Here is a 25,922-nt window from a genome sequence, read left to right on the forward strand (position 1 = left end):
AATGGATGCCTGCTAGCAAATCCATGACGTGGTTACATTGTGGTGACAAACATTACATTACCTCTCATAGTACTCTGATCCCTCTTCTAAGCCAGGAAGAATACCAGTTAACAATCCTTGTAGACCAGGTTTCAGAGTTTTACCCAAAGGTAAGTAATATATCTCATATAAACTGAGCAGTGTTGGTTTCACAGACATAGCAGCATTTGCAAGAAGGGGAAATAATCCAGAGCTGTGTTAAAAGATAAAAGAATCAAAATAGTGACATATGTAATTATATATATATGTATATATATGCGCACTTCTTTTTATAAATTACATTGATTGGCTTTAAATGATGCCTGTATGTACTCACTTCCGTGTTCACTGAACTAGTGCTCTCACCTGCCTGAGTTTCCTACTTGTAAATTGGCACTATTTAGGCTCTTTCACAAAGCCCTCACATTTTACAGTTACAATATAGAATTCTCTTTCCCCCTAAAACTTATTCCTTTCCCTGTTACTGACACTCCAAAATACAGTTTACTATGTAGCTTGCTAGATAAAGCTAGAAACCTTGGAGCTATTCTTAACTTTTTGTTGTTGTTCAAGGCTAGTTCTCTACCACTTGAGCTACAGCTCCACTTTTGGCTTTTTTGGTGCTTAATTGGAAATAAGAATCTCACAGTCTTTCTTGCCCTGGCTGGCTTTGAACTACAATCCTCAGATCTGAGCCTCCTGAATAGCTAGGATGACAGGCCTGAGACACCAGTGCCTAGCTTACTCTTGACTTTTTTACCGCAACCTTCCATTAATCGCTTAGTTTTCACTAAGTCACTCTCCTAGGGTTTTTTGTTTGTTTTGGTGGTGAACTCAGGGCCATGTGCTTGCTAAGTAGGCACAATACCACTTGGGCCATGAGCTCTCACAGATACTTTGCAATATGATCCATTTTCCTCAGCTCCGTAGAGGAGATAGCCATCATAGCTTCATCACCTTGTCACAACAGGTACTGCCCCGAAGTAGCTTCTCTCAGTAAAATTCCTCTCATTATTGAGTTTCCTGTTGCCAGTGCACCTTTAGTATCTTTTGAGATTCGGCTACTGGCTATCTGTGCAGCCCACAGACAATTTTACTGTATCCTCTACTCCAGCAATAGCGAAGGATTTCTTGCCCACTCCTTTCAGAAGCTCTTTTCAGTGTCCAGTACTTTGCACCAGCTATAATCCAGTCCTTTGTACGCAGATGCAAGTCCCACTCCTGTACTTACATCTTCTTTGTATGTCTGAGTGATTCCTCAACTTTCAAGTCTCAGCCTGCATCATTTTCTTGAGAAGGCTGTCCCCTAATTAGATTGGGCCCCCTATTTGATATTCTGATACTATTTAATACTATTTTATTAGAATATTTATTATTTTGAGTTGTTTATAAATACCAGAAACCAAGAAACCAGGGCTGTCTTTTATTTCTGCATTCAAGTCCCTAGAACCATGTTTTATGTTGGGAAGTTCTTAACCGAGACTCCTAGTTAATGTAGAGAATAGAAATCATCTTCAATGTTCCACTGTCCTGACTCTAACTCTAGGCATAGTTTGACCGAAACCAATAGCCACAGTTTCTGTGTCTTTCCAGTTGTGCTCCTGGGGAGCATTAGATCTTGATGATCAGTCTTCTTACCCACTGCCCTCCTGTCACCTGTTGCTTTTTATCCCAAAGACAGGCCAAAGAAACTAGAATTTGCTTTCCCCAAGGTGGGTCATAGGAACTAATATTTCCCTGTCTTTCTGACTTGGAGGTGGCCATAAAAAAATTCTTTGAGGGGCTGGGGATATAGCCTAGTGGCAAGAGTGCCTGCCTCGGATACACGAGGCCCTAGGTTCGATTCCCCAGCACCACATATACAGAAAACGGCCAGAAGCGGCGCTGTGGCTCAAGTGGCAGAGTGCTAGCCTTGAGCAAAAAGAAGCCAGGGACAGTGCTCAGGCCCTGAGTCCAAGGCCCAGGACTGGCCAAAAAAAAAAAAAAAATTCTTTGACCTATTTTGCTTGATGGTACATCAGAAGAGCCCATTTGTGACAAGCTTCTGACCCTCACCTAGGATTACATCATGTTATACATAGTATGAACAAATAGGTCTTGCTGGCATCTCCAGTTTATTAGTACTGGACCACATCTTTTCTCAATCGGATTTCTACAGGCTTGCTCATATGTTAATCATGCCTCTGTAATGAAATGTCCATAAGTCCCAAAGGACAAAGGAATCAGGAAGCTTCTGGGCAGCATAACACATGGTGTTCTTAGAAAGATAAAGAATTCACCCACATTCTGAGAGGCTCATGCATCCCGAATCCACAGGGATGTGCCCATGTCCAGGGCCTTCTAGACCTTGTCCTGCGCATCTCTTCATCTGTCTGTGTAGTAGGATGCTTTAGAGTAAGTTAGTAGGTGAGTTTACCCCAGTTCAGTGAGCTTCCTCCTGGCCTCGAAAGAGGGTTATTGAAGCCCACCTTGTAGCCAGTTAGTTGGCCAAAAGTTCTAGAGGCCTAGACTTGCTCCTGGAAGCAGAAGTGGAGGCAGTTTTGTGAGACAGCCATTTGCTGGGGCGAGGTGATGCTATTTCCAGGTAGAGAGTGTTAGAACTGAATTGGACCAGAGCATGCACAGTCATTGTCTACCGTGGAGCTCCCAGCAGCTATGCTGCTGATGGGGAGAAATAATCCCAGAACTGATCTGTGTTGTCAGACTTGAGTAGAGGAAATTCAGTTTTTGAATTTGCTTATTCACAGCCTGAGACATGAGGTCGTAGAAACCCTAAGTAGTATCATTGTGTAAAGTATTAGACTATTCCTATGCTGTGTAGAGAAGAGAGTATAGGAAGAACAGGCTCGGATGGTGATGAATACCTTGGGAAGCAGAGATTGGGAGGACTTGGGTTTGAAATTAGCATGGATAAAAAAGAAATTAGTGAGGAAGTGGCACTGTGGCTCAAATGGTAGAGCTCTAGCTTTGAGCTGAAGAGCTCAGGGACAGCATCCAGGACCAGAGTCCAAGTCCCACAACAGACAACAAAAAAAACAAAACAAAAACACACAAAAAATCAGTGAGACTTAATTTCACAAAGAAGCAAGGATGTGGTGTGTCATTCCAGCAATCTCAGCTATGCGGACAGCATAGGTGAGAGCATCCTGATTCAAGGCTGGCCTTGGGCAAAAGCCACGACCAAGTCCAGGAAATAACTAAAGCAAAGACAACAGAGCACTTATCTACCAAGCACAAGCTGGGTTCAAAACCCAGTACCATCAAAGAAAAAACAAAGAAAGAAAAGTGGTTGCATAAATATTAGGAAGCTAGTGACAAAGCCCAGGGCAGAGATGATGCTTATTTAGACTAGAAATTGACAGTCCACAGTACAGAGAAGCGAATGTAGCAGAAGAACAGTTAACAGCTACTAAGTATTTACCACATACCATACTGTTCTGAGGACCTTTTGTGTATCAACTGTTTTTTGGGGTTTTTTTGGTCAGTAGTGGGGCTTGAACTCAGAGCCTGGGTGCTGTTCCTGAGCCTCTTTGGGCTCAAAGCTAGTGCTCTACCATTTGAGCTACAGCACCACTTCTAGTTTTTGAATAAGAGTCTCACAGGGGCTTTTCTGGCTAGGCTGGTTTCAAACTACATTCCTCACATCTCAGCCTCCTGAGTAGCTAGGATTACAGGCATGAGCCACCAGCGCCTGGATACATGTATCAACTTTTGATTCTACTCACTGCCCTATGAAGTCATCCTGAGTGACAGACTGTACCTGAGGGTGGGAGACACTAGACACGTGTAACTCAGATCTCAGCAGGTGTAAGTGGATAGATGGTGTAATTTACTGACTGTTAGTACACCACAGAAAGGACAAGTGTAGAGGAATAGAGAATGAGTTTCTGAACAGGCCAAACTTGGTGCTTCTTTTCTTAGATATAACTTACAAGTTTCACCATATAAATTATATCTAAGAAAAAAAAACAATGTTGTAAGCTTTCCTAATTCATTTAAATCAAATACTTAGGATTGGTATAAAAAACTAAAATTTTAAGGGGGGGGATTCAAACTTTTGGTGTTTTAGTGTAGAAGGTATAAATTAATGTAATGATCTATTTTATTTATATTATGTGTGATTAGATAGTACAATTATTCTTACCTATATAAAAAAAGATCTTTGGCAAGTCGTTTGGGTCCAATGATTTTGAAGATAATTTCGTATGTTTCCAGTGCCTTCCGATGAACTCCTCCTGGTAATGCTGGGTGCAGACACTGAGCTAGGCGTTTGCCTATGGTCAGCTTTTTGGGTACTACCTGGTATTTGGCATTATTTTGTAAAACCTAGATGGAAGAATTTTTATGCAATTGAGAAAAAATTTTATTTCCACTTTCCTGCACAGTATAAGAATGACCATTATAACCTTTTTGTTTGTTCTGCCAGTTATGTATACCAATGTTTTACTTGAAATTAAAACTTAGGAAATTCAAAATTATTAACCTGTTTAATAAAATACACTGTTAACATATTAGAAATATATATATATATATATATATATATATATATATTTTTTTTTTGGCCAGTCCTGGGCCTTGGACTCAGGGCCTGAGCACTGTCCCTGGCTTCTTCCCGCTCAAGGCTAGCACTCTGCCACTTGAGCCACAGCGCCGCTTCTGGCCGTTTTCTGTATATGTGGTGCTGGGGAATCGAACCTAGGGCCTTGTGTATCCGAGGCAGGCACTCTTGCCACTAGGCTATATCCCCAGCCCCTAGAAATATATTTTTAATGAAAAACTTATTTTGCAAAACAAGTCGAGAGAGGCACTGTTTCAGATCTTCGCAAATGTTTAAAATCTGACATAAACGGGATGGCATGTTAAATGCTTCATGCACACATAGATAAATGTATACAGAATGTCTACCTGTGGCTGTACAGTGGAAATGTCAGCACTAATCCAGTCAAGGGCTGGAGGTGTGGCTCACTGAGTAAAGCACCTGTCCACAGAGTGTTAAGATTTGAGTTCAAACCTCAGTACCATCAAAGGAAGAGTATTTAGAATATCTCCAACAATTATATTTAAAACTTGCCTTGCTAATGGTATGTAAAGTACACTTTTTAAAAAACAACCTCCCTCCCTCCCCCGAATAGGGTCAAGGTGGGCACCAGGCTCATGTATGTAATTCTAAATACTCAGGAAATTGAGAGCTGGAAAAATGAGTGGCAAAGCCAGCCCAGGCATCCAAGTCTTTGAAACTCGATGTCAATCATCAAAAAGCTGGGCTGGAAGCATGGCTCGGTGGCGAGGGGGGACAGGGTAAGCTTCCAGCTGTAAGCAAGAACGCCAAGTGAGCATGAGATCCCGAGTTCAATCCTTGGTACCATTACAGAGGCGCGCAAGTGTGCACATACACATGCGTGCACTCACACTCACACAGAGTCAAGATGAAATGCGGACAGAGAGCCTATTATAATCACTATGGCTAACAGCAGTCACATCCAGAAGGACCATTCATAGCCAATCTTCAAGGCCCGTGTGACTGCACACAGCTGCCTTTGTAAAAAGTACCAAATTAGAACTAAGGGTTGCCTGGATATAAAGTGTTTTCTTGCTGCTATCTACCTGTCGTTTTCAAAAGACTTACAACAGTTACTGCTTCCCATGTACAGTTTTTCATTGTGGTGTCAAGAACTACCCAAGTTTCTGATGTTCAGTCATTAGGCCTCAGTGTTAGCATGTTTGTTTCCCTGTCTTGTTTGTATAGATAATAGCAATGACAATTACTATGTTTTTCAAGCACTGCTGTTTCTTGGAATTTCAACTTCTTTGGTGCCTGAAATGTGTCAGCATGCAACTCATGAAATAAAATAGTATTAACACAAGTAACCTAAGGTTTGCTTTTTTTTTTTACATTTTTACTTTAAGATTCAGTGAAATCTTAAGAATAAATGGATATTTAATTTATACCCTTCCTATAAAATGCACAAGACAAACATACCTTGTTAAGTTTTCCAAGTGCTGATATCAGATCTGCCCATTCGCTGGAGTACTCAAAGTTCTTTAGTGCCTTGTCAATTGCAGCAACGTAGTTCCTATACTTGGGGTCACTCAGTAGCTCCAGCTCCTCCGTGTTCATCCTCCCCCACACAGTGTCCACTAGAGGCCAGTGCCAAAGTCATGCAAAACCATTACCTGCAACGAAGCATGCCAGAGGGACCAAGTCACAAAGGGAAGTACTGACCTGAATTCATATGGTCTTGCTACAGAGGTAATGGCTAGCCTTAAATGTTAAGTTAGAAGTTGTAAAAATTCGCACCAGCTAATGCACAGGATGCTGAAAGTAGTTGAAGATTGCCCCAAAGAGTATGACCTGTGGATTCCTTCCTCAAAAGTGAGTAAATGCCCTTTCCTTTTAAAAAAAAGAAATCACATTATTTCTGACATGTCTACTGAGAGAACATTTCTGATCCAAAGTCTTCTACTTTGTTTTGGTTTTACTTTGTTTAGTGACCCTAAACTGAAAACATTAAGGGCAAAGGAGAGGAAAGAAAAAAAGACCCAGAAAATGGCCTATTTTGAAAATCACTTTATTTAATAAGTGGGCACTTAATATGAAGGGACATGAGATATTTATTTGCTTATCTTGGAGTGAAATCTACAAGAATATGTGGCAGTTTAAAATATACATCCAATATAGGAATAGAGATAGTTAGATAGATAGATAATAGATAGATAACAAGGATTTGCTTCATGTGATTATGATGAATGACACGTCCCAATATTGGAATGAGACCCAGGAAAGCCGATAGTGTAGTTCTAGTCTGAATCCAAAGGCTAAGTCATTAAGAGAGCTGATGATTCCAAGGTGAGTGCAATAAATAGCTGATCTCTTCGTGGCAAGTCTATCTGGCAGGAAGAATTCTTTTCTGAAGATTATTTTCAGTAGCTGTAGCAAAAGGCTTCAATTCAACATGTCAGTTTGTGAGCACAATGCCAGCTAATCAATGTCATCACTTTTTCATCCTCCTCCCCTATCTCTCTCAACCCTACCCAGTACCTTGTTCCATTTTTTCATATGTACCTTGTATATGATAACTGTGTTTGCCCACCCAGAATTCTTTATTGCCAAGGAAAGTAGAAAAAATTAGGGATACATTTCTGTTCTATTTAGATCTTCATGTGGTTGAGCAAAGCCCACCTAAATCAGTCTAGGCAATTAGCTTTACTCAGTCAAATAATTTGAGTGGTCATCTCATCCAAAGGCATTCTCATTGCAATATTAAAAACCATGTTTGACCAAAAAAATAAAATATACATCCACAGGAAACAGTAAAATCATACAATCATATTCACTGTAGCACTATTCACCACAGCCAAGGTATGGAATCAGCCCAATGCCCCTCAACAGATGACGGATCCAAAAAGTGTGGTGTATGTACACAATAGAATTGTACTCATCCTTTAGAGAGAATAATAATGAATCATTTGTAAAGAAATGAAAAGATGTGGGAAACAATTTAAAGTGACGTTGAAGTCAGTCAGGTCCAGAGACACAGGTTGCATGCTTTCCCTTCTATGCGGAAGCTAGAATTAGCTTGTAAACATATAAATACATTGGGTGGTATACAAATGCTTTAACTGAAATATGGTAGATTCAAGGGAGAACTCAAATAGTGTAATTCCTTAGAAAGGCAAAGGTAGGGGCTGGGAATATGGCCTAATGGGAGAGTGCTTGCCTTGTATACATGAAGCCCTGGGTTCGATTCCTCAGCACTCATAAACAGAAAAAGTTGGAAGTGGCGCTGTGGCTCAAGAGGTAGAGTTCTATCCTTGAGCAAAAAGAAGCCAGGGACAGTGCTTAGGCTCTCAGTCCCCAAACCCCAGGACTGGCCAAAAAAAAAAGCAGCAGCATCTCAGGAACAGCACCCAGGCCCTGAGTTCAAGCCCCAAGACTGGCAAATAAAATAAAAAAAGCACATCCAGAGATGATTTGATGTTCCTTCAAAAATTTATGCCTAACTCTGCAGCCCATGAACTTGACTTTGTGGGTCAATTTTAATGTAAAGATAACGCAGAAGAGAGCAAGAGCCAAGATGTATAACAGCAGTTCAGCTCCTGCTTTCCTCTCCTGGATCCCCAGTCCCCAGGCAAGTCAGATGCCACATAAGGACACTGAAGGAGCTCCAAGGAGAGGCTCCTGGAGGAGGAACAGGGGCTTTCTGATACTGTCTGTGAGTCAGCCATCTTAAACAGTCCTTGACGGCAGGTCCAACTGACAACTTGCTTGTCACTTCGTAAAAGACCTCATGTCATGTCAGAACTATACCTAGCCAAGTGCCTCAAATTCATTTCCAAAATAAAGTTTCCTATATTAGATTAGTAAGTTTGGGGGTAGTGTGACAGAGCAATAGAAAATTAACAGAACAACAGAGTTTATTTGGGCTCAACTTAAAACTGCCAGTGTGTTTTCTCCATTGCTTTTGCATCCTGATATCTAACGGCCTGAACTGTTTCCTAGAGCGAGGTTCACACAATCTAAGAATGGTCTTCAGGGGCTTCATCACCATATGATGATGGTAGAACCATTTTCTCAGCTAGTGGCATAACAGATACTCACGTACAAAACATGAAGGAGTCATTCCTTTACACAAAGACTAACTTAAAATGGATTGCACATTTAAATGTAAACTAGAATTATAAAGCTCTTAGAAAATACAGGGATGAATCTTTATGAAGTAGGGGGAGGCAAAGCTTCTAACAAATAGTATTAAAAAAACACAAGCAAAGAAAGAAGGAATAAAGAAAGAAAATAAGTAATTAGGATTTCATCAACAGGATTGCCATTGGTCGTACTGGGCTTTGATCACAAGGCCTCAATGCTTGAAAGGCAGATGATGCTCTACCACCTGAACTGAGTGAACCTCCAGTCCTGGGGTGGCCTGGGACAGCAATCCTTCAGTGCTCAGCCTCTCAAACACTAAGGGTTATAGTATGAGATGCTAGTGTCCAGCAAAATTAAACATTTTGTACTGCAAAGGACATGATTAAGAAAGTGAAAAGGGCCAGGTGCTGGTGGCCTTTAATCCTAGCTACTCAGAATGCTGAGATCTGGAGATCGAAACTTAGCCAATGCAGGAAAGTCTGTGGCACTTGTAGCTCAAGTGGTAAAACCCTCGCACTGAGTGAAAAAGCTAAGGGACAGTGCTCAGGCACTGAGTTCAAGCCACAGTACTTGTACAAGATTTCATTCATACATATAACCCTATCATTCATATTTCCATTGCAAGTAGGCATTAGAAAACTGTCCACTCTTTATGTCTAGCTCTACCCAGCCCCATGGGTGCTATTCCTTTATAGCTATTCTCCGTTTGTCAGCTATAGCTTTCCTGTGAAATGACACTTACAGTGTTGATCCTTTTCTTGGTACTTTGTGATTCCAGTCCTGATTTGGCTCGCTCTGTATCTGGTACGTCTTCTAACATTTAGAAACACGGTTCATGTTACACTACAGTATTTTAAAATGCACAGATGCTTCATGCTCCTGAAAGCGTCATCACTTTTCTAAACTTGTAAAAATAAAACAAAATTTGCCACCTTAACCAAGGGTATAGCTCAACAGTGTTAAGTATATTCACACTGGGGTACAATTAGCCTCAAAGAGTTTTTTTCCTAGTAAAATCCTGTATCAGTTACAACTTCTTAGGAAACTGTTACTCTGTTTTCAGGTTCACAGGATTTTTTTGGTAAAGGTGGCAGGAAAGTTTATTAGACAAGAAATACGACCGAGAAGGAGAACTCGTGCCATGGATGTACCATGCGGAGACAGCACTTCAGCCTACATCAGCATTTTCCTCCTTACAGAACCTGGCCTTGGGTGACAACTGGACGGGTCTCCTTTCTGTTCCCAGGAAAGTTGTGATTCCAAAGATTTACTGTCCAGTCCTTATTCTCTCATTCTTTTGTCAGGCAGGTTTTGGTTTACCAGCTTACCCTGCCATCTGCCAGTCTGATAGAGAACAATTCCGACTGGCTGCTTTTCTACTAACCTGCCATCAGTTTTGGGTGGGAAGAGTGGGCTGGGTCTACCCGCATTGGACAGACACGACTGCATTGGAAATGCCTTTTATTCTTTCTGTCTCCAGCCACTCATGAAGGTTTGGAAATCTTGTAATTTAACATTCAGAAAAGGTGTGCTGGGAGAGGAACTCAACTGTTTTCCAGTTTATTTGCTGATTTCAGCTTAATATTTCTTTAGTCATATCATTTTCCTGTCTTTTACTATCTGTCCTATCTCACACGTCCAATCCCCTAGTGAGCTTGCTTCCATCCATACCAGAATGTGAGGCTCAACTGGCCTAGAACATGGCCTGGGCTTTGGGCTTTGCTCAGACACACCTGACGAGTGGTTCTATGTGGAGGCACATCTGGGAACCACGCCCCTCATGTTCAAACCCTCTGGGATCCTCGTAATGGGTGCATGACCTGAGGTTGGAACACAGGCCAGCATTCCGCCAGGCTCACATCAGTAGTGCAGCTGGGCAGTCGGGTTGTCTAAATCCTTGCTGCAGTATGAGTCACAATCCAGAGCCCACCCGGAATGTGTCCAAACCTCAGATCCTCAGGTCGCACTTGAAGATGACTCCACGGGACTGGGATGGTGCACTCACCGCACGGAGCTACGGCTCGGCCCTGCTAGCCCCCCTCGCTCTGGGCATAGCTCTGGGGATAACCACAGGGGTAGTCAGAAATGACTCTCTTCCGAGTTTTTCAGTGACTTCATAATCTAAGTTACAGTGCTTTTTGGGCAGCTTCCTACTTGTGAATTTTAAAGCCCCAATCACACCCCCGGCCCTCGACTCTGGTGCAGGAACCCGCAGCCCTTAGTGTGGGAATGTGCAGGCAGGGGGCTCCTTCCTTTTTGCTTGACTGAGAGCCAGAGAACCAAGATAGATACACAGTAAGAATTAGGTAAATTCGTGTTCACAGGAATCCGACTGCCGCTACCTCATAAGTGAAGCCCCATAGTATTTGCCTAACCGGTTCATTCCACTTAGCACAATGTCCTTAAGATTCATATGTTGCAATGTGTCAGGATTTCTTTTTTCCCAAGGCAGGATATTCCTCTATGTAACATGTGTTGCCTTATCCATTTGCGCGTATACACATTTAGATTATTTCCACCTTTTGACTATCCTACTTTCAACACGGGTGTGCAAAAAAAAAAAAAAAAAAAGAAAAGACCTTTCAATTCTTTTGGATATATAACCAGAAATAGGATTGCTGGATCACAGAATTTTACTTTTAATTTTTGGGGGAGCTCCGTCATTTTACATTCCTGCCAGTAGCACACAAGGGCTCCGGCGTCTGTACATGCTCACCAATATTTGTTTTCATAGTAGTCATTCTAATTGGCATTGTGACATTACTGCCTGACAGTTTAGCAACAGTCATTGTCTATTCAAGTCTCTGGTCCATTTCTAAACTGGGTTACTTTGTTACTGTTGAATTTAGAATTTCTTCATGTATTTTGGCTAAGAGCTTCTTATCAGATGTGATTTATGAATATTTCCTCCTATGCCATAGTTTGCCTTTCTATTATGGATAGTGTCCTTCAACACACAGAAAATCTTAAGTTTTCTATAATCTCATCTGTTTATCTTTGATTGCCTGTAATTTCCCCAAACCCGTGGCCAAACTAAATGTTCTGAAGCCCTTTCTCCTAGATTTTATGGTTTTAGATCTCTGTTTCATTCGGTGGTAATTTCTGGGTCGAGTTTCATTGTCCTACATGTAGACGCACAGTCTTCCCAGAGCTCTCTGTTGAGAAGGCTGCCCTTTCCCTATTGGGCTACCTTGGTACTCACAATGAAGGCCACTTCATCATATTTGAAGGCTCTCACTCCAACTATGTTTTTGCCACTTTGTTTACTATAGCTTTTTAATCCGTTCAAAAGATTTTTATCAATACGTATTAGTTGCACAAGGGTTTTTCATTGCTCCATGTATACACTGTACTCCTCGAACCCGCATCCCTCTTAGGACGAGCTTAACAGGTTGCACTGTTCTTTTACACATACGTAACATATTCACTGTCTTTCACCCTTGTCATTACTCCCTCCTTACCCACTGGCTTAGGCCTCCCAACAAAGCCTGTTTTCCATCCTGATTATTCATTGTTTTATGTATACTAATACATAAACAAGGGTGAACAGGGTTCTTACCATATTTCACATGTGAATATAATTTAATACCATTTGCCCCCCCTCCCCACCGGCCCTCGCTCCCTCACTGTCCCCTCGGCATTCAATCAAGTTTCTCTGTGCCTGACTTCATGCCTGGATAACGTATTTTGATATTATTCTGCCTCCATCATTCTCACTCCCTCCCCACCACCTAAACATAAACAGTTCCACAGTAACAATCACCGCCTCTACATGTCAATAAGTACATATTCACATGTAACTTTGAGTTTAGCTTATTCAACACGATGCTCTCCAGCTCCATTTACTTTCCTGAAAATGTCCAAGTTATTTTTTGATAGCCAATCTTTTATTACTTCTACGTGAAACACTACGTCCCAACTTGGTCTGGCTAATGCCTCCTCATCCCACTCCTCAGGTCTCAGATCTACGCCCTTCGAGGCATCGTCCCTGACCATTCATTCCAATACATCCAACCTCTGTCTGTGAACACCTCTCACACTTCCTCTGATGCAGAGCTCATAGTGCTTTATTGTAACAGACTCCCAGGAGCCATGCTGCCTCTTATCATTTTAGTTTTCACATCGCTAGATCCTAGCAAGGTGCTTTACTCACAATGAATAAATGTTGTGAAAATTGAGTAACAACATAATATGCTCAGTGGGTAAAAGAGAACAAATAAAGTCTACATGTTGATTCAGAAAATGCTCCAAAGACACAGGAACTGCAAAAGGCATGTTACATAACAGGGTTTATAATGCTATTTACATAAAAGAAGAGGACTGCTGGGCACTGGTAGCTCATGCTTGTAATCTTAGCTACCCAGGAGGCTGAGATCTGAGGATCGTGGTTCAAAGCCAGCATGGACAGGAAAGTTGTGAAACCCTTATCTCCAATTAACCACCAGAAATCTGGAAGTGGTGCTGTGGCTCAAGTGGTAGAGCGCTAGCTTTGAGCGGAAGAGCTCAGGGACAGTGCCCATGCCTAGAGTTCAAGCCCACAAATGACAAAAAAGAAAAAAAAAAGGATGTTATGTACAAATGTACACAGACATAATATACACACATAGACATATACACACGTATATATGTAGATCTACATACACTTATCTTACAAGAATACAAAAGAACAAAGTGATTGCTTTCTGTGGATAGGTGGTAATTGGGGTCATACGGAGGTCAGATAAAAGAAAACTGTTCACTCTATACTTTACACAAAACACACACACATATACACATATACATATGTACACTTATGTAATTATTTGTGCTGGTCTGGGTCTTGCACTGAGGTTTTATCACTTGAACCACACTGCAGGCAGCATGTTTGTGGGTTAATTCATAAGAAAATCTCCGTGGAGTTTTCTGTCCCATTTAGCTTAGATCTGTGATCCTCAGATTTCAGCCTCCTGAGTAGCTAGGATTGTAGGTGTGAGCCAATGATGCCCAGCTATTTCTTCATGCTTAAAGGCATATGAGTCATGCCCTACTAGGGTAATAAGTTTAAATCTTTTAAACTGATAAATGTCTTCAAGAATTTCTTCCTCTAGTTCATAAAAAAAGTAAAAAAATAATAGGATCTAGATCTTAATGCTACACCTGAACTCAGTCCCCACCTCCCTCAAAAAAAAAAAAAAATCAAGGCCACAAAAGCCATTGTAATCGACACTGGGATCACCCTGTGGAACGTGAGCTTCTGGTTTACTAGGCTATCCAAGTAGCCCTGTAGAGAAGTTCTTCCCCATGTGAAACCATGGGTCAGCCCTGAGAGTGAGCTGCTCTGGAAGTGAACGTTCCAGTTCCAAGCAAACCTCCAGCTACCTGCGCTCTGGACAACCCCAGCCTGCAACCTCCCAGGACACTCAAGCCAGCACTTCACAGCCCAGCAACTCCTCTGTTCCTTCTGGTAGGAGCCGAGAGACAATGTTCTACATCATTATAGTCTGAGAAATCTGTCACGTGTAATATATAACTAAAACAAGTTTAAAGAGTACTTTTTCTTGTTTAAATGATAACTTTTAAAGCTTAAAAGACATAGTACTGAGCAGAAATGACCATAGCACACCAAAGTAATAACACCATGTTATAGAATCAGCCTTGGACCCTGGAGCTTGTGGGGCTTGGTACTTGAAGACAGCCTTCCACTAAAATGGCAGAGGTCGTAAAAATAATTACATTGCTAGAACCCCATCATTCAGGCTCAAAGATGAACTTGTAGATGGTGGAAGGAATTCACTTAAATGTGTATTTCCTGCAAAGTGACTTAAAGACTACTTTTATAACAATAGTTTACTTTTTTCCCCTGGGAGGAGGAAAAATGTTCTTCAGGAATTATTTATTTATTTATTTATTTTTCTCAAATTTTTATTATCAAACTGATGTACAGAGAGGTTACAGTATCATACGTTGGGCATTGGATACATTTCTTGTACTGTTTGTTGCCTTGTCCCTCATGCCCCCCTCCCTCCCCCCCTTTCCCTCCCCCCCCAGGTGTTCAGTTCACTTACACCAAACAGTTTTGCAAGTATTGCTTTTGTAGTTATTTCTCTTTTTTTTACCCTGTGTCTCTTAAATTTGGTATTCCCTTTGAATTTCCTACTTCCAATACCAGCAAACACGGTTTCCAATATACTCAGATAAGATTACAGAGATAGTGTAGGTACAACCATAGGAAGGTGATACAAGAACATCATCAATAATAGAAACTACACATACACATAGGACATTGAAAGTAGTTACAACTGTGATATATCACTTGTTTCCATAACATGGAGTTCATTTCACTTAGCATCATCTTATGTGTTCCTAAGGGTATAGCTATTGGGCCTTGTGATGCTCTGCTATGGCTTGCCTTAACCTGTACTAATTATTCCCAATAAGGGAGGCCATAGAGTCCATGTTTCTTTGGGTCTGGCTCACTTCACTTAGTATAACTTTTTCCAAGTCCTTCCATTTCCTTACAAATGGGCTTCAGGAATTTTTTAAAGTGAGCCACATTGCTAGAAATGAGTGAGTGTAAAAAAGCCACTGTTCCAGTTCATTAGTGAAGTAAAGCAACCAGCATGAATAGTGATCTGGGATCACACTTACAGTATACGAGCATTCTAAGAAATATATCTGGAATATGTGATGAAAACCAATACCCTAAGGGTTTCAGACAGCTGGTATTTCATAGTTCTCTTTTATAGTAGATCAGCACAATCAGAAGCACCTGAAAAACGCAGGGGTATTTACCTGGCTAATTCAAAAGACAGACTGCCATGCTTTATTTATTTATTTTTGATTACTGAGTTGTCATTCCTCGAAAAAGACAGTGTTATCCACACTGCTCCTATAAGGCAGCTCTATTTTACAGACCAGAAATAAGAACCCAGTTGTTTGGGAAAAGGCTCTCATGATACTGACTCTCAGCATCCCAAATAGTTCAACTTCCAATCTGAAGCTGCAAATCAGGACCTTAGATAATAGCAACCTATTTTGGGCTGACTAGTAAATTATTGTGTGTTCTGACTATCTCTTATCACCACTTACATCATTTTTTATATACAAGTGTACTTATCGGAGCTCTTTGCTCATGAACTGAATACATTTATAATCTAGATGCATGGTCATTAACATAGTAACTAGAATTGTAAAAACGTATTATAATATATAAAAGGGAAAGACAGAGAATGTATTTATCTGCTGGTTCATATGAAACTCCTTCCATAAGATAAAGAGAACATGTCATTCTTTTTTCTAGAGGAAAAAAAAGGCTAAAAATGTCTTTGGCAGGATGGAAATAAAAAAAATATAGGTATATAAAACTGAAATAAAATTGGAGTGACAACAGAAGTGGAATGCCTTCACTCTTAAAGAAGCCTTCAGATAAACATGATGTTCACATTTTATCACTCCAGTAGCAAGTCACTGTTTATCATATACAAGGTTGCTGCTGTTTTTTAGATTTACGATTTTTCCTTTCCATTAGAAGGTTCCCCTGAAAGATAATGTCTTAATAATGATGCGATGCTAGTGTTTTATTTATAAAAGTGACATTAGGGACACTTTTGAAAAAGACACTGATTCACTAATGATATTGCTCTCATCCTATTGTATTTCTAAAGTTAGCTCTAGTACACTTCTACATGACAACTGAAGCTTGATTTCCTGATTCTTTCACAAATAAAATCCTAAAGAACTTTTAAATTCAAACTGATCCAGTCCCTCCGGGGGGAAAGGAAGGACTCTGCTGAGTGACACTGAATCAAGCAAGCAGTAGTTACACCCCACCCCCTCTTCCAGTTCCTCTGGAGAGTCCCCTTTTAAACAAAGGGCAGCCAGTTCTCTGTAGAGAACTATGGTTTGTAGTTAGAAACCGAGAACCTTGTTTTGTTTTCCTTGTTTGGCTCTACATGTCTACCTTTTGTTTATGGCCAGGGCTACTGGCTTTTAATAGTTATTTCTAATTTTCTTTAAAATAATTTTAATAAGCACACTGATGTAAAGGAAAAGTATTCAGGCAGCATGTAGGTAAGGCCAAATTTTTGCTATGATCTAAGAATAACTTAAGTTTCAGCAAGACGACATTAATCCATCAGATCAATAAGTGCTTGCTATGGCTTAGCCATCAGAGAAGTGCAGAGAAGAATCTTAACACATAGGAAGGTCAGAAAGGAGAAATTAATTCAAAGTGAGGTCATTAGAGATGGATTCACAGACAAGGTAGCACTTGAACTCACACGTGGGAAGAGAATATGAACAGAGGTCTGGATGACGGCATGGCCCCAACTTGATTCTCTTAGTAGTTACAGGGCACACATTTCCTAAAGACCACTGAAACATACCACAAAATAGGTGCAAGTTATTGTATGAAAAATTTTCCTTACTAAGTGTGATATTATCATTGACCTACAAAATGAAAGAGTATTCAAATTTCAGACTCAGCTTGGGTCAGAGGAAGAATGAACAGCACAGAGGAGCCAGGTGCTGGTGGCTCATACCTGCAATCCTAGCTTTTCAGAGATTAGGAGGGTGGTGGATAGAGAGCAATCTGGGCAAAAAGTTAGTGAGAGCCCATCTCAACAGAAAAAGCCAGGAGAAGCATCAGCAGGAGAACCAAACTCTGGAGGACCTGGCAAATCTGGGTCAAAATTAAGACCCTATCTAAAAAATATCTGAAGTAAAAGGGCCCAAGTGGTAGAAAGCCTGCCTAGCAAGTCTGGAGCCTCGAGTTCAAAGCCCAGTACTGCCACGCTAAGCAGAGGGAAATCACCCCCTTAAAAACAAAAGTAAATAAATACAATAAATAAAATCAAACTAAGGGCCGGTGGCTCAAGCCAATGATGGTAGCTACTCAGGATGCTGGGATCTGGACAATCAAGGTTCAAAGCTAGCTCTGCTAGGAAAGTCCTCCCGAATCCATTGCCAGAATAGCAAAAAACTGAGCTGAAGGGGTCACTCAAGTGGGAGATTGCCAGTTGAGCAAGCTTGAGGAGTGAGTTCAAATCCCAGTACCAGCAAAAAAAAATTTTTTTAAAGCAGAAAGAATTATTCAATTATTTTCATGGGTTCTGCAGTATACTGGTGTCCACTGATGTGGTATGGCTACGAAGCACCCTCCCTCCCCAAAGGACTCCCACATCTGAGGTATGGTCTTCAGATGTGCAAGCTTCAAGGAGTGGATCACTGGGAAGTTCGGGGGGGGGGGGGTTGTCCTCAGTCCTTGTCTGTCCCTGTGTCTCAGCTTCTAGGCTGCAGGGAGGTGACACACTGACTCTGCCACAGCCTCCTGCGGCCAGCACGCTCTGCCTCACCGCAATGAGCTCAGAATCAGCAGAGCCACGGACCACGGAGGAGACCTCTGAACCAGGAGCAAGACCCCTTTCTCCCTTAAGTAATGCCAAATAGTATATCACGGTGCCAAAAAGCGATTAATGCCACTCTAAGGAATCCAGCAAAATGATTTAAGATTGCATGCAACACTTAGATCCTGTTGCTAGCTAGCAATTTGGAAATAACTGTCTCACAATGCATTTTAACCTTTAGCTCCTTTTGATGACCTATTTAAAAGTACGTGGTTATGCAATATTAGGTACATTTCAGGTGACATATATTTTAGTTTTAAGAATTCGTAACTGGAAGGGGGACATTGTCATCACAAAAGTAATGCCATTAATAGCAAGTCTTCTCTTGTTGGATGCTTAAAACACCATTCTGAATAAAATCAATTAAGGACCATAAAAATCAAATTCAAAGTATGAATTAATTATAGCTCAAAAAAAGCATGAGACCACAAAGATATCCTGTTGTAAATGAATAGTAAAGATTCACCAGAGATCTGTGCATCCCTAATATGAATGTTTTTCTACAGAACACATTCTTTTTCTACTGTGCTAACAAACAAATGGAATTTTAGAGTTAAAAATGGACTTGGCTCAAGTATAGCAATTTTCAATCTAAGGGATGCGAACAAGATGCCAAATGAAAACAGACTCTCTGGCTAATTTAGAAAATGTTATGAAAATCTACCCCTGAAGTTTATATACGTATAAGCACAGTCCTAACTTCTGAGGTGTTCCTGTCATTGTAAAGAAAAAAACACTTTATGTCAAAAACTGCACTTAATCCAGCGTGCTTACAGCTATTATTAATCTGCTATTAAACTTGTATGTAGTTACTGGGGCTTGAACTTAAGTGTCTGAGTGTGGTTTCTTAACTGTGGCACTCTACCACTTGAACCGCAGCTTCACTTTCAGTTTTTTGGTAGCTAATTGAAGATACCTTACCACAGCCCTTTATTTAGGGGCTAGCTTTGAACTGTGGTACTTGGATCTCAGTCCCCTCAGTAACTAGGAAGTTATTAAGCATTCCTTAGGGGAAGCCTAGCAAAAAAATGCTTTCGTTGGGTGGAAACATCAGCTTGGAAAACTCCAGTCTGTTCAAATTCCCTGAGCGGAAAACAAAAGAGGTTTAGCGTGGGCTGAAGGCACAGGTCAGTGGGTAGAATGCCTAGGGAGCAGGGGCCAGAGCCTGGAGTCCATCCCAAGCATTGCTAAACAAAAAAAAACCCAAAGGGCACACCCCAAAGCTGAGGCCTGGAGAGCACACACAGGAGCAAGCCAGCAATAAACTCTCACTTCCCCGGGGCCGCAGTGCGCTTCCCGCAACTTCTACAGAACAGGACTTCTGGGATCACAGGTAGGCAAACATTTGATAACAAGTCATGTTTAACACTGGGTGTCACAAGTCACATTTCCTGGTGTACCTTTGGCGCGCGCTGACTCCTGGCGTGCTTACCCTGTGGCCAACTAACTTCAGGATTTTTAATGCTCTGTTAAAAACCAACACCCTAATAGCGAAGTCCAACTGGAGGCTGGGATTGCTTAGCCGTCCCGAGCAAGGACGTTTCAGCTGAAAACCATCATTCAAGTAAGACCTCTAAACCACGAAGCGCTTTGATGCCCTCCTCCCTGGTGCTCAACACCCGATCACCCGGTTGGTCATCAGGTGCTGGGTTACTTGAGCGCCTAGTGCTGACAGGTGTGATTGCTAGACGCCCCGCTGACACTTGCCAACACGATTCAAATGGGCACCGAAACCACAGCCAACATGCAAACAAACAAGCGCTTCTTCCAGCGGCCTCGGCGTCTCCGGGCTGGGGTTGTTTGGGCTGCAGGCAGTGTTTTCGAGCCCGCTGTTTGTAATCGCGGAGTTTCTCAGACTCCGCACAACTTTCGGGTAACTCAGGGTTGGCCCCGGATCCACCCGGCTCCGCGAGGCACCCAGCCCCGGTGCGCGCCCGGCCTTCCCACCCCGCCCCCGCCCCGCCCCCGGGCCGGCGGAGCCTCCGCCGCGAGGGAGCCGGCCACCGGGCTTGGACACCCAAGGCCGGGGAAGCCAACGACTTCCCCACACACTCCCGCCTCCCTGCCCGTGGGCTCGCCGAGCCTCGACGTCCCCAACCGAGAGCGGACTGGGCGTGCCCGCCCCGCCGTGGGGCCCGCCCGGCCCGGCTTCCCCGGTCCCCATCACCCCCCGGCCGGCCCGGGTCACCCGCAGCCACCCCCCCCCACCCCGGGCTCTCCCGGCCCCCGTGCCCGAGCTCCCCGCGCAGCTCCCGACCCCCGAAACCCGGGGCCGGCGGGGCGGCGGCCCCACGGCCGCGACCCCCCGACGCCAGCGCAGCCGCAAGGCCGGGCCGGGCCGGGCTCCGGCCGAGGGCGGACCGGCTCGCGGCCTCGCGGGCGCGGCCCGGACGCGCGGGGAGCGGGCGGGCGGGCGGACGCGGTCACCTGTCGCGGCTCGCGGAGGGGCGGAGGCGGTCGCCGGTCGCGGGCTCGGCCGCTCCGCTGGCGCCGCTCTCCTGGCAACCGGGAAGCGAAGCTGAGGCCCGGACCGCGGGGAGGGGGGGAAGGGGGGGGCGCCTAGTGACAGCTCCCAGCGTGCACCGCGCGCGCACGCCGGCGTCGACGTCGGCGGCCCTGGCCCCGCCCCCGCGCGGCGCGCCCCGGGCCCGGCCCCGCCCCCGCCGGGCCCCGCCCCCTCCCATGGCCGCCCCGCCCCCTCCCATGGCCGCCCCGCCCCCCGTGCCGTCGCTGACCCGCTGAAAGCTGGAAGCGGAGTGTGGCGCACACACGGGAGTGGAGCGCCAGCCTAGAGCCCAGAAAGCCTGGGGAACAGCTTCCGGAGCCCGCGTTCGAGCCCCGGCTGGGGAACAACTCGAGCGAGACCCGGAGACCAACCCCGCCAGACCTTCGGACTGCTTCCGAGGCGTGTTCGGTGCGTGGCAGTCGCGACCTCGAGGTGACGGCATGGGTTTGCTTGCTTCACACCAGCGCGGCCTGCTCCGACTTTTCTCTCTTTGTTTAAGATGTGCCTGGCCATTCCCCATGCCCGGCCTCAGCCCCCTGCAGCCTCTGCATCCGTCCCGGTCCGGGCACGAGCCGAGCTTCCCACCCCGCCTCCGTTCCCACGCCGTCCGGGTGGGCGCCCCGCGACCGGCAGAGGGCGCGCGCTGCCCGCTCCACTCCGGAGCTGAGCGCCGCCGCCGCCGCCGCCGCGGCCACCAGCGCACCTGCGGCTTCCCGCCGGGTCCTGACGCCCGGCCACGCCCCCACGCCCGGCCCCGCCCCTCGCCGGCCCCGCCCCTCGCCGGCCCCGCCTCCGCACGAGGCCCCGCCCCGCACGCAGCGGCGATGGCGGCCGAGTCGCGTGCGCTGTTGGAGGTGCGGCGGCGGCTGCAGAGCGCGCTGCTGGTAGTGGGGTGAGCGCGGGGGAGGGGGGGCGGTGGCGCGGGGACCCCGCGTTTCCCTCGAGTCCCGGAAGCCGCCTCCCGGGCCGGGCAGGGCCCCCCGTGGCGCCCCGCTCTCGTCTGCCGGGAGGAGCGCGGTGAGGCGCGCTGGGAGGACCCCGCCCGGAACCCGCGCCGCCCGGGAGGCCGGGGTCGGGGTCGGGGTCGGGGTCGGGGTCGCAGCCCTGTCTCCCCTGAGCCGCCTAAAGCCACGCCGAGCCGTGGACCCGCGGAGCAGCGCCGGCCCCGAACCCAGCGCGCGGGGACCGCGTCCGGGCGGGGGGCGGCGGGCGGCCCCACCCACGCCGGTGTGTGTGTGTGTGTGTGTGTGGACGGCCCCCAGCACGCCTGTGTGTGTGTGTGGTGTGGACGGCCCCCAGCACGCCTGTGTGTGTGTGTGGTGTGGACAGCCCCCACCCACGCCGGTGTGTGTGTGTGTGTGTGTGTGGACGGCCCCCAGCACGCCTGTGTGTGTGTGAGGGGGTGTGGACGGCCCCCAGCACGCCTGTGTGTGTGTGTGTGAGGGGGTGTGGACGGCCCCCAGCACGCCTGTGTGTGTGTGTGTGTGGATGGCCCCCAGCACGCCTGTGTGTGTGTGTGTGTGGTGTGGACGGTCCCCACCCACGCCGGTGTGTGTGTGGGGGGGGGTGTGGACGGTCCCCACCCACGCCGGTGTGTGTGTGTGAGGGGGTGTGTGGACGGCCCCCAGCACGCCTGTGTGTGTGTGAGGGGGTGTGGACGGCCCCCAGCACGCCTGTGTGTGTGTGTGTGAGGGGGTGTGGACGGCCCCCAGCACGCCTGTGTGTGTGTGTGTGAGGGGGTGTGGACGGCCCCCAGCACGCCTGTGTGTGTGTGTGAGGGTGTGTGGATGGCCCCCAGCACGCCTGTGTGTGTGTGTGTGTGGTGTGGACGGTCCCCACCCACGCCGGTGTGTGTGTGTGGGGGGGTGTGGACGGTCCCCACCCACGCCGGTGTGTGTGTGTGAGGGGGTGTGTGGACGGCCCCCAGCACGCCTGTGTGTGTGTGAGGGGGTGTGGACGGCCCCCAGCACGCCTGTGTGTGTGTGTGTGTGGATGGCCCCCAGCACGCCTGTGTGTGTGTGTGAGGGGGTGTGGACGGCCCCCAGCACGCCTGTGTGTGTGTGTGTGTGGTGTGGACGGCCCCCAGCACGCCTGTGTGTGTGTGTGAGGGGGTGTGGACGGCCCCCAGCTCGCCTGTGTGTGGTGTGGACGGCCCCCAGCTCGCCTGTGTGTGTGTGTGTGTGGTGTGGATGGCCCCCAGCACGCCTGTGTGTGTGTGTGGACAGCCCCCAGCATGCCTGTGTGTGTGTGTGTGTGGTGTGGACAGCCCCCAGCACACCTGTGTGTGTGTGGTGTGGACAGCCCCCAGCACGCCTGTGTGTGTGTGAGGGGGTGTGGACGGCCCCCAGCACGCCTGTGTGTGTGTGTGGACGGCCCCCAGCACGCCTGTGTGTGTGTGAGGGGGTGTGGACGGCCCCCAGCACGCCTGTGTGTGTGTGTGTGTGGATGGCCCCCAGCACGCCTGTGTGTGTGTGTGAGGGGGTGTGGACGGCCCCCAGCACGCCTGTGTGTGTGTGTGTGTGGTGTGGACGGCCCCCAGCACGCCTGTGTGTGTGTGTGAGGGGGTGTGGACGGCCCCCAGCTCGCCTGTGTGTGGTGTGGACGGCCCCCAGCTCGCCTGTGTGTGTGTGTGTGTGGTGTGGATGGCCCCCAGCACGCCTGTGTGTGTGTGTGTGGACGGCCCCCAGCACGCCTGTGTGTGTGTGTGGACGGCCCCCAGCACGCCTGTGTGTGTGTGTGAGGGGGTGTGGACGGCCCCCAGCACGCCTGTGTGTGTGTGTGTGGATGGCCCCCAGCACGCCTGTGTGTGTGTGAGGGGGTGTGGACGGCCCCCAGCACGCCTGTGTGTGTGTGTGGACGGCCCCCAGCACGCCTGTGTGTGTGTGTGAGGGGGTGTGGACGGCCCCCAGCACGCCTGTGTGTGTGGGGGGGTGGACAGCCTCCAGCACGCGTGTGTGTGTGTGTGTGTTGTGGACGGCCCCCAGCACGCCTGTGTGTGTGTGTGGACGGCCCCCAGCTCGCCTGTGTGTGTGTGTGTTGTGGACGGCCCCCAGCATGCCTGTGTGTGTGTGTGAGGGGGTGTGGACGGCCCCCAGCACGCCTGTGTGTGTGTGTGAGGGGGTGTGGACGGCCCCCAGCACGCCTGTGTGTGTGTGTGAGGGGGTGTGGACGGCCCCCAGCACGCCTGTGTGTGTGTGTGAGGGGGTGTGGACGGCCCCCAGCATGCCTGTGTGTGTGTGTGAGGGGGTGTGGACGGCCCCCAGCACGCCTGTGTGTGTGTGTGTGGACGGCCCCCAGCACGCCTGTGTGTGTGGTGTGGACAGCCCCCAGCACGCCTGTGTGTGTGTGTGAGGGGGTGTGGACAGCCCCCAGCACGCCTGTGTGTGTGGGGGGGTGGACAGCCTCCAGCACGCGTGTGTGTGTGTGGTGTGGACGGCCCCCAGCACGCCTGTGTGTGTGTGTGTGTGTGTGTGTGTGTGTGTGTGGACGGCCCCCAGCACTCCTGTGTGTGTGTGTGGTGTGGACGGTCCCCAGCACGCCTGTGTGTGTGAGGGGGTGTGGACAGCCCCCAGCACGCCTGTGTGTGTGGGGGGGTGGACGGTCCCCAGCACGCCGGTGTGTGTGGGGGGGGTGGACAGCCTCCAGCACGCGTGTGTGTGTGTGGTGTGGACGGCCCCCAGCACGCCTGTGTGTGTGTGGACGGCCCCCAGCACGCCGGTGTGTGTGAGGGGGTGTGGACAGCCCCCAGCACGCCTGTGTGTGTGTGTGTGGTGTGGACGGCCCCCAGCACGCCTGTGTGTGTGTGTGGACGGCCCCTAGCACGCCTGTGTGTGTGTCGGGGTGTGGACGGCCCCTAGCACGCCTGTGTGTGTGTGGACGGCCCCCAGCACGCCTGTGTGTGTGTGTCGGGGTGTGGACGGCCCCCAGCACGCCTGTGTGTGTGTGTCGGGGTGTGGATGGCCCCCAGCACGCCTGTGTGTGTGTGTGGACGGCCCCCAGCACGCCTGTGTGTGTGTGTGTGTGGTGTGGACGGCCCCCAGCACGCGTGTGTGTGTGTGTGGACGGCCCCCAGCTCGCCTGTGTGTGTGGTGTGGACGGCCCCCAGCACGCCTGTGTGTGTGTGTGGTGTGGACGGCCCCCAGCACGCCTGTGTGTGTGAGGGGGTGTGGACGGCCCCCAGCACGCCTGTGTGTGTGTGTGTGTGGTGTGGACGGCCCCCAGCACGCCTGTGTGTGTGTGGACGGTCCCCAGCACGCCTGTGTGTGGTGTGGACGGCCCCCAGCACGCCTGTGTGTGTGTGTGTGGACGGCCCCCAGCACGCCTGTGTGTGTGTGTGTGTGTGGTGTGGACGGCCCCCAGCTCGCCTGTGTGTGTGTGGACGGCCCCCAGCACGCCTGTGTGTGGGGTGTGGACGGCCCCCAGCACGCCTGTGTGTGTGTGTGGACGGCCCCCAGCACGCCTGTGTGTGTGTGGACGGTCCCCAGCACGCCTGTGTGTGGTGTGGACGGCCCCCAGCACGCCTGTGTGTGTGTGTGTGTGTGGTGTGGACGGCCCCCAGCTCGCCTGTGTGTGTGTGGACGGCCCCCAGCACGCCTGTGTGTGTGTGTGGACGGCCCCCAGCACGCCTGTGTGTGTGTGGACGGTCCCCAGCACGCCTGTGTGTGGGGTGTGGACGGCCCCCAGCACGCCTGTGTGTGGGGTGTGGACGGCCCCCAGCACGCCTGTGTGCAGATGTGCATGGTCACTTGGTCACTAACACCCCTGTGTGTAAGGAGCACAGGGGAGGCGATAGACTTCTTCGCTGGACCTCATGGCTTCCCTCATTCCCAGGGGAGGTGTGCGCACACTTAGCCTGCTACTGATTACACAAACTCTTCGAGCTCCCCCTCCCCCTTTATTAGCAGCAGTTCCAATGGTTTGTGCACCTATGAGTAGATTTTTGTATAGTTTCCTCGTGACAGCTATTTCTCCTAGAGGAAGTGAGGTCTCACATCTTGAAGCTTCCTGTCTTGTGCCAGTACCAGGGTTTGAACTCAAGACACACGGGCACTGTTCCTGAGCTTTTTCATTCATGGTTGGCTCTCTCCACTTGATTCTCCGCTCCACATCCAGCCTTTTGCGGATGGGTTGGAGATAAGGATCTCATGCTTCCTTGCCTGGGCTGGCTTTGGACTATGATCTCGGAACTCAGGCTCCTGAGTAGCTAGGATTCCAGGTATGAGCCACCTGTGCTCAGCTTATGGTTTTAATGCTGGCTTGAGCAAGGATACGAATCAGGACAGAGGACTTTGATGTAACAATGACAGTGTGCATGGCTCCTTCGAGATCTTTTTGCTGGTGTTTTTCTGGGGGCACTGTTGGGGTAGGGCCT

The 25,922-nt window shown here is 47.9% G+C and overlaps 2 protein-coding genes across 7 annotated transcripts in view; one reads left to right on the top strand and one right to left on the bottom strand.

Moving 5' to 3' along the window:
- Dop1a (DOP1 leucine zipper like protein A) overlaps nt 1-20,585 on the bottom strand; it is a 76,923-nt gene extending 56,338 nt beyond the window's left edge. For 3 of the 6 annotated variants that reach the window (XR_007212044.1, XR_007212045.1, XM_048353634.1), the window contains exons 1-5: nt 20,449-20,577; nt 20,411-20,417; nt 5,999-6,195; nt 4,163-4,344; nt 62-232 (exon numbers count right to left, since the gene is read on the bottom strand). Coding sequence is in view for 4 of the 6 variants with exons in the window: in XM_048353634.1 (XP_048209591.1) it covers nt 62-232; nt 4,163-4,344; nt 5,999-6,136 (491 nt within the window). In the remaining 2 variants the exon portion in view is untranslated. Of the gene's footprint in view, nt 1-61; nt 233-4,162; nt 4,345-5,998; nt 6,196-20,302; nt 20,344-20,410; nt 20,418-20,448 lie in introns of those variants that run through there. The other 3 variants (XM_048353636.1, XM_048353635.1, XM_048353637.1) reach the window with 3 other exon arrangements.
- Nucleotides 20,586-21,352: 767 nt separating this feature from the next.
- The window catches only part of Ube3d (ubiquitin protein ligase E3D), an 89,305-nt gene continuing 84,735 nt past the window's right edge, over nt 21,353-25,922 (top strand). Inside the window, exon 1 of the mRNA XM_048353638.1 lies at nt 21,353-21,443. Coding sequence (XP_048209595.1) covers nt 21,376-21,443 — 68 coding nt within the window. The 5' untranslated portion in view covers nt 21,353-21,375. The remainder of the gene's footprint in view (nt 21,444-25,922) is intronic.

This window comes from Perognathus longimembris, chromosome 9 (assembly GCF_023159225.1).
Source record: "Perognathus longimembris pacificus isolate PPM17 chromosome 9, ASM2315922v1, whole genome shotgun sequence".
Lineage (NCBI taxonomy): Eukaryota > Metazoa > Chordata > Mammalia > Rodentia > Heteromyidae > Perognathus > Perognathus longimembris.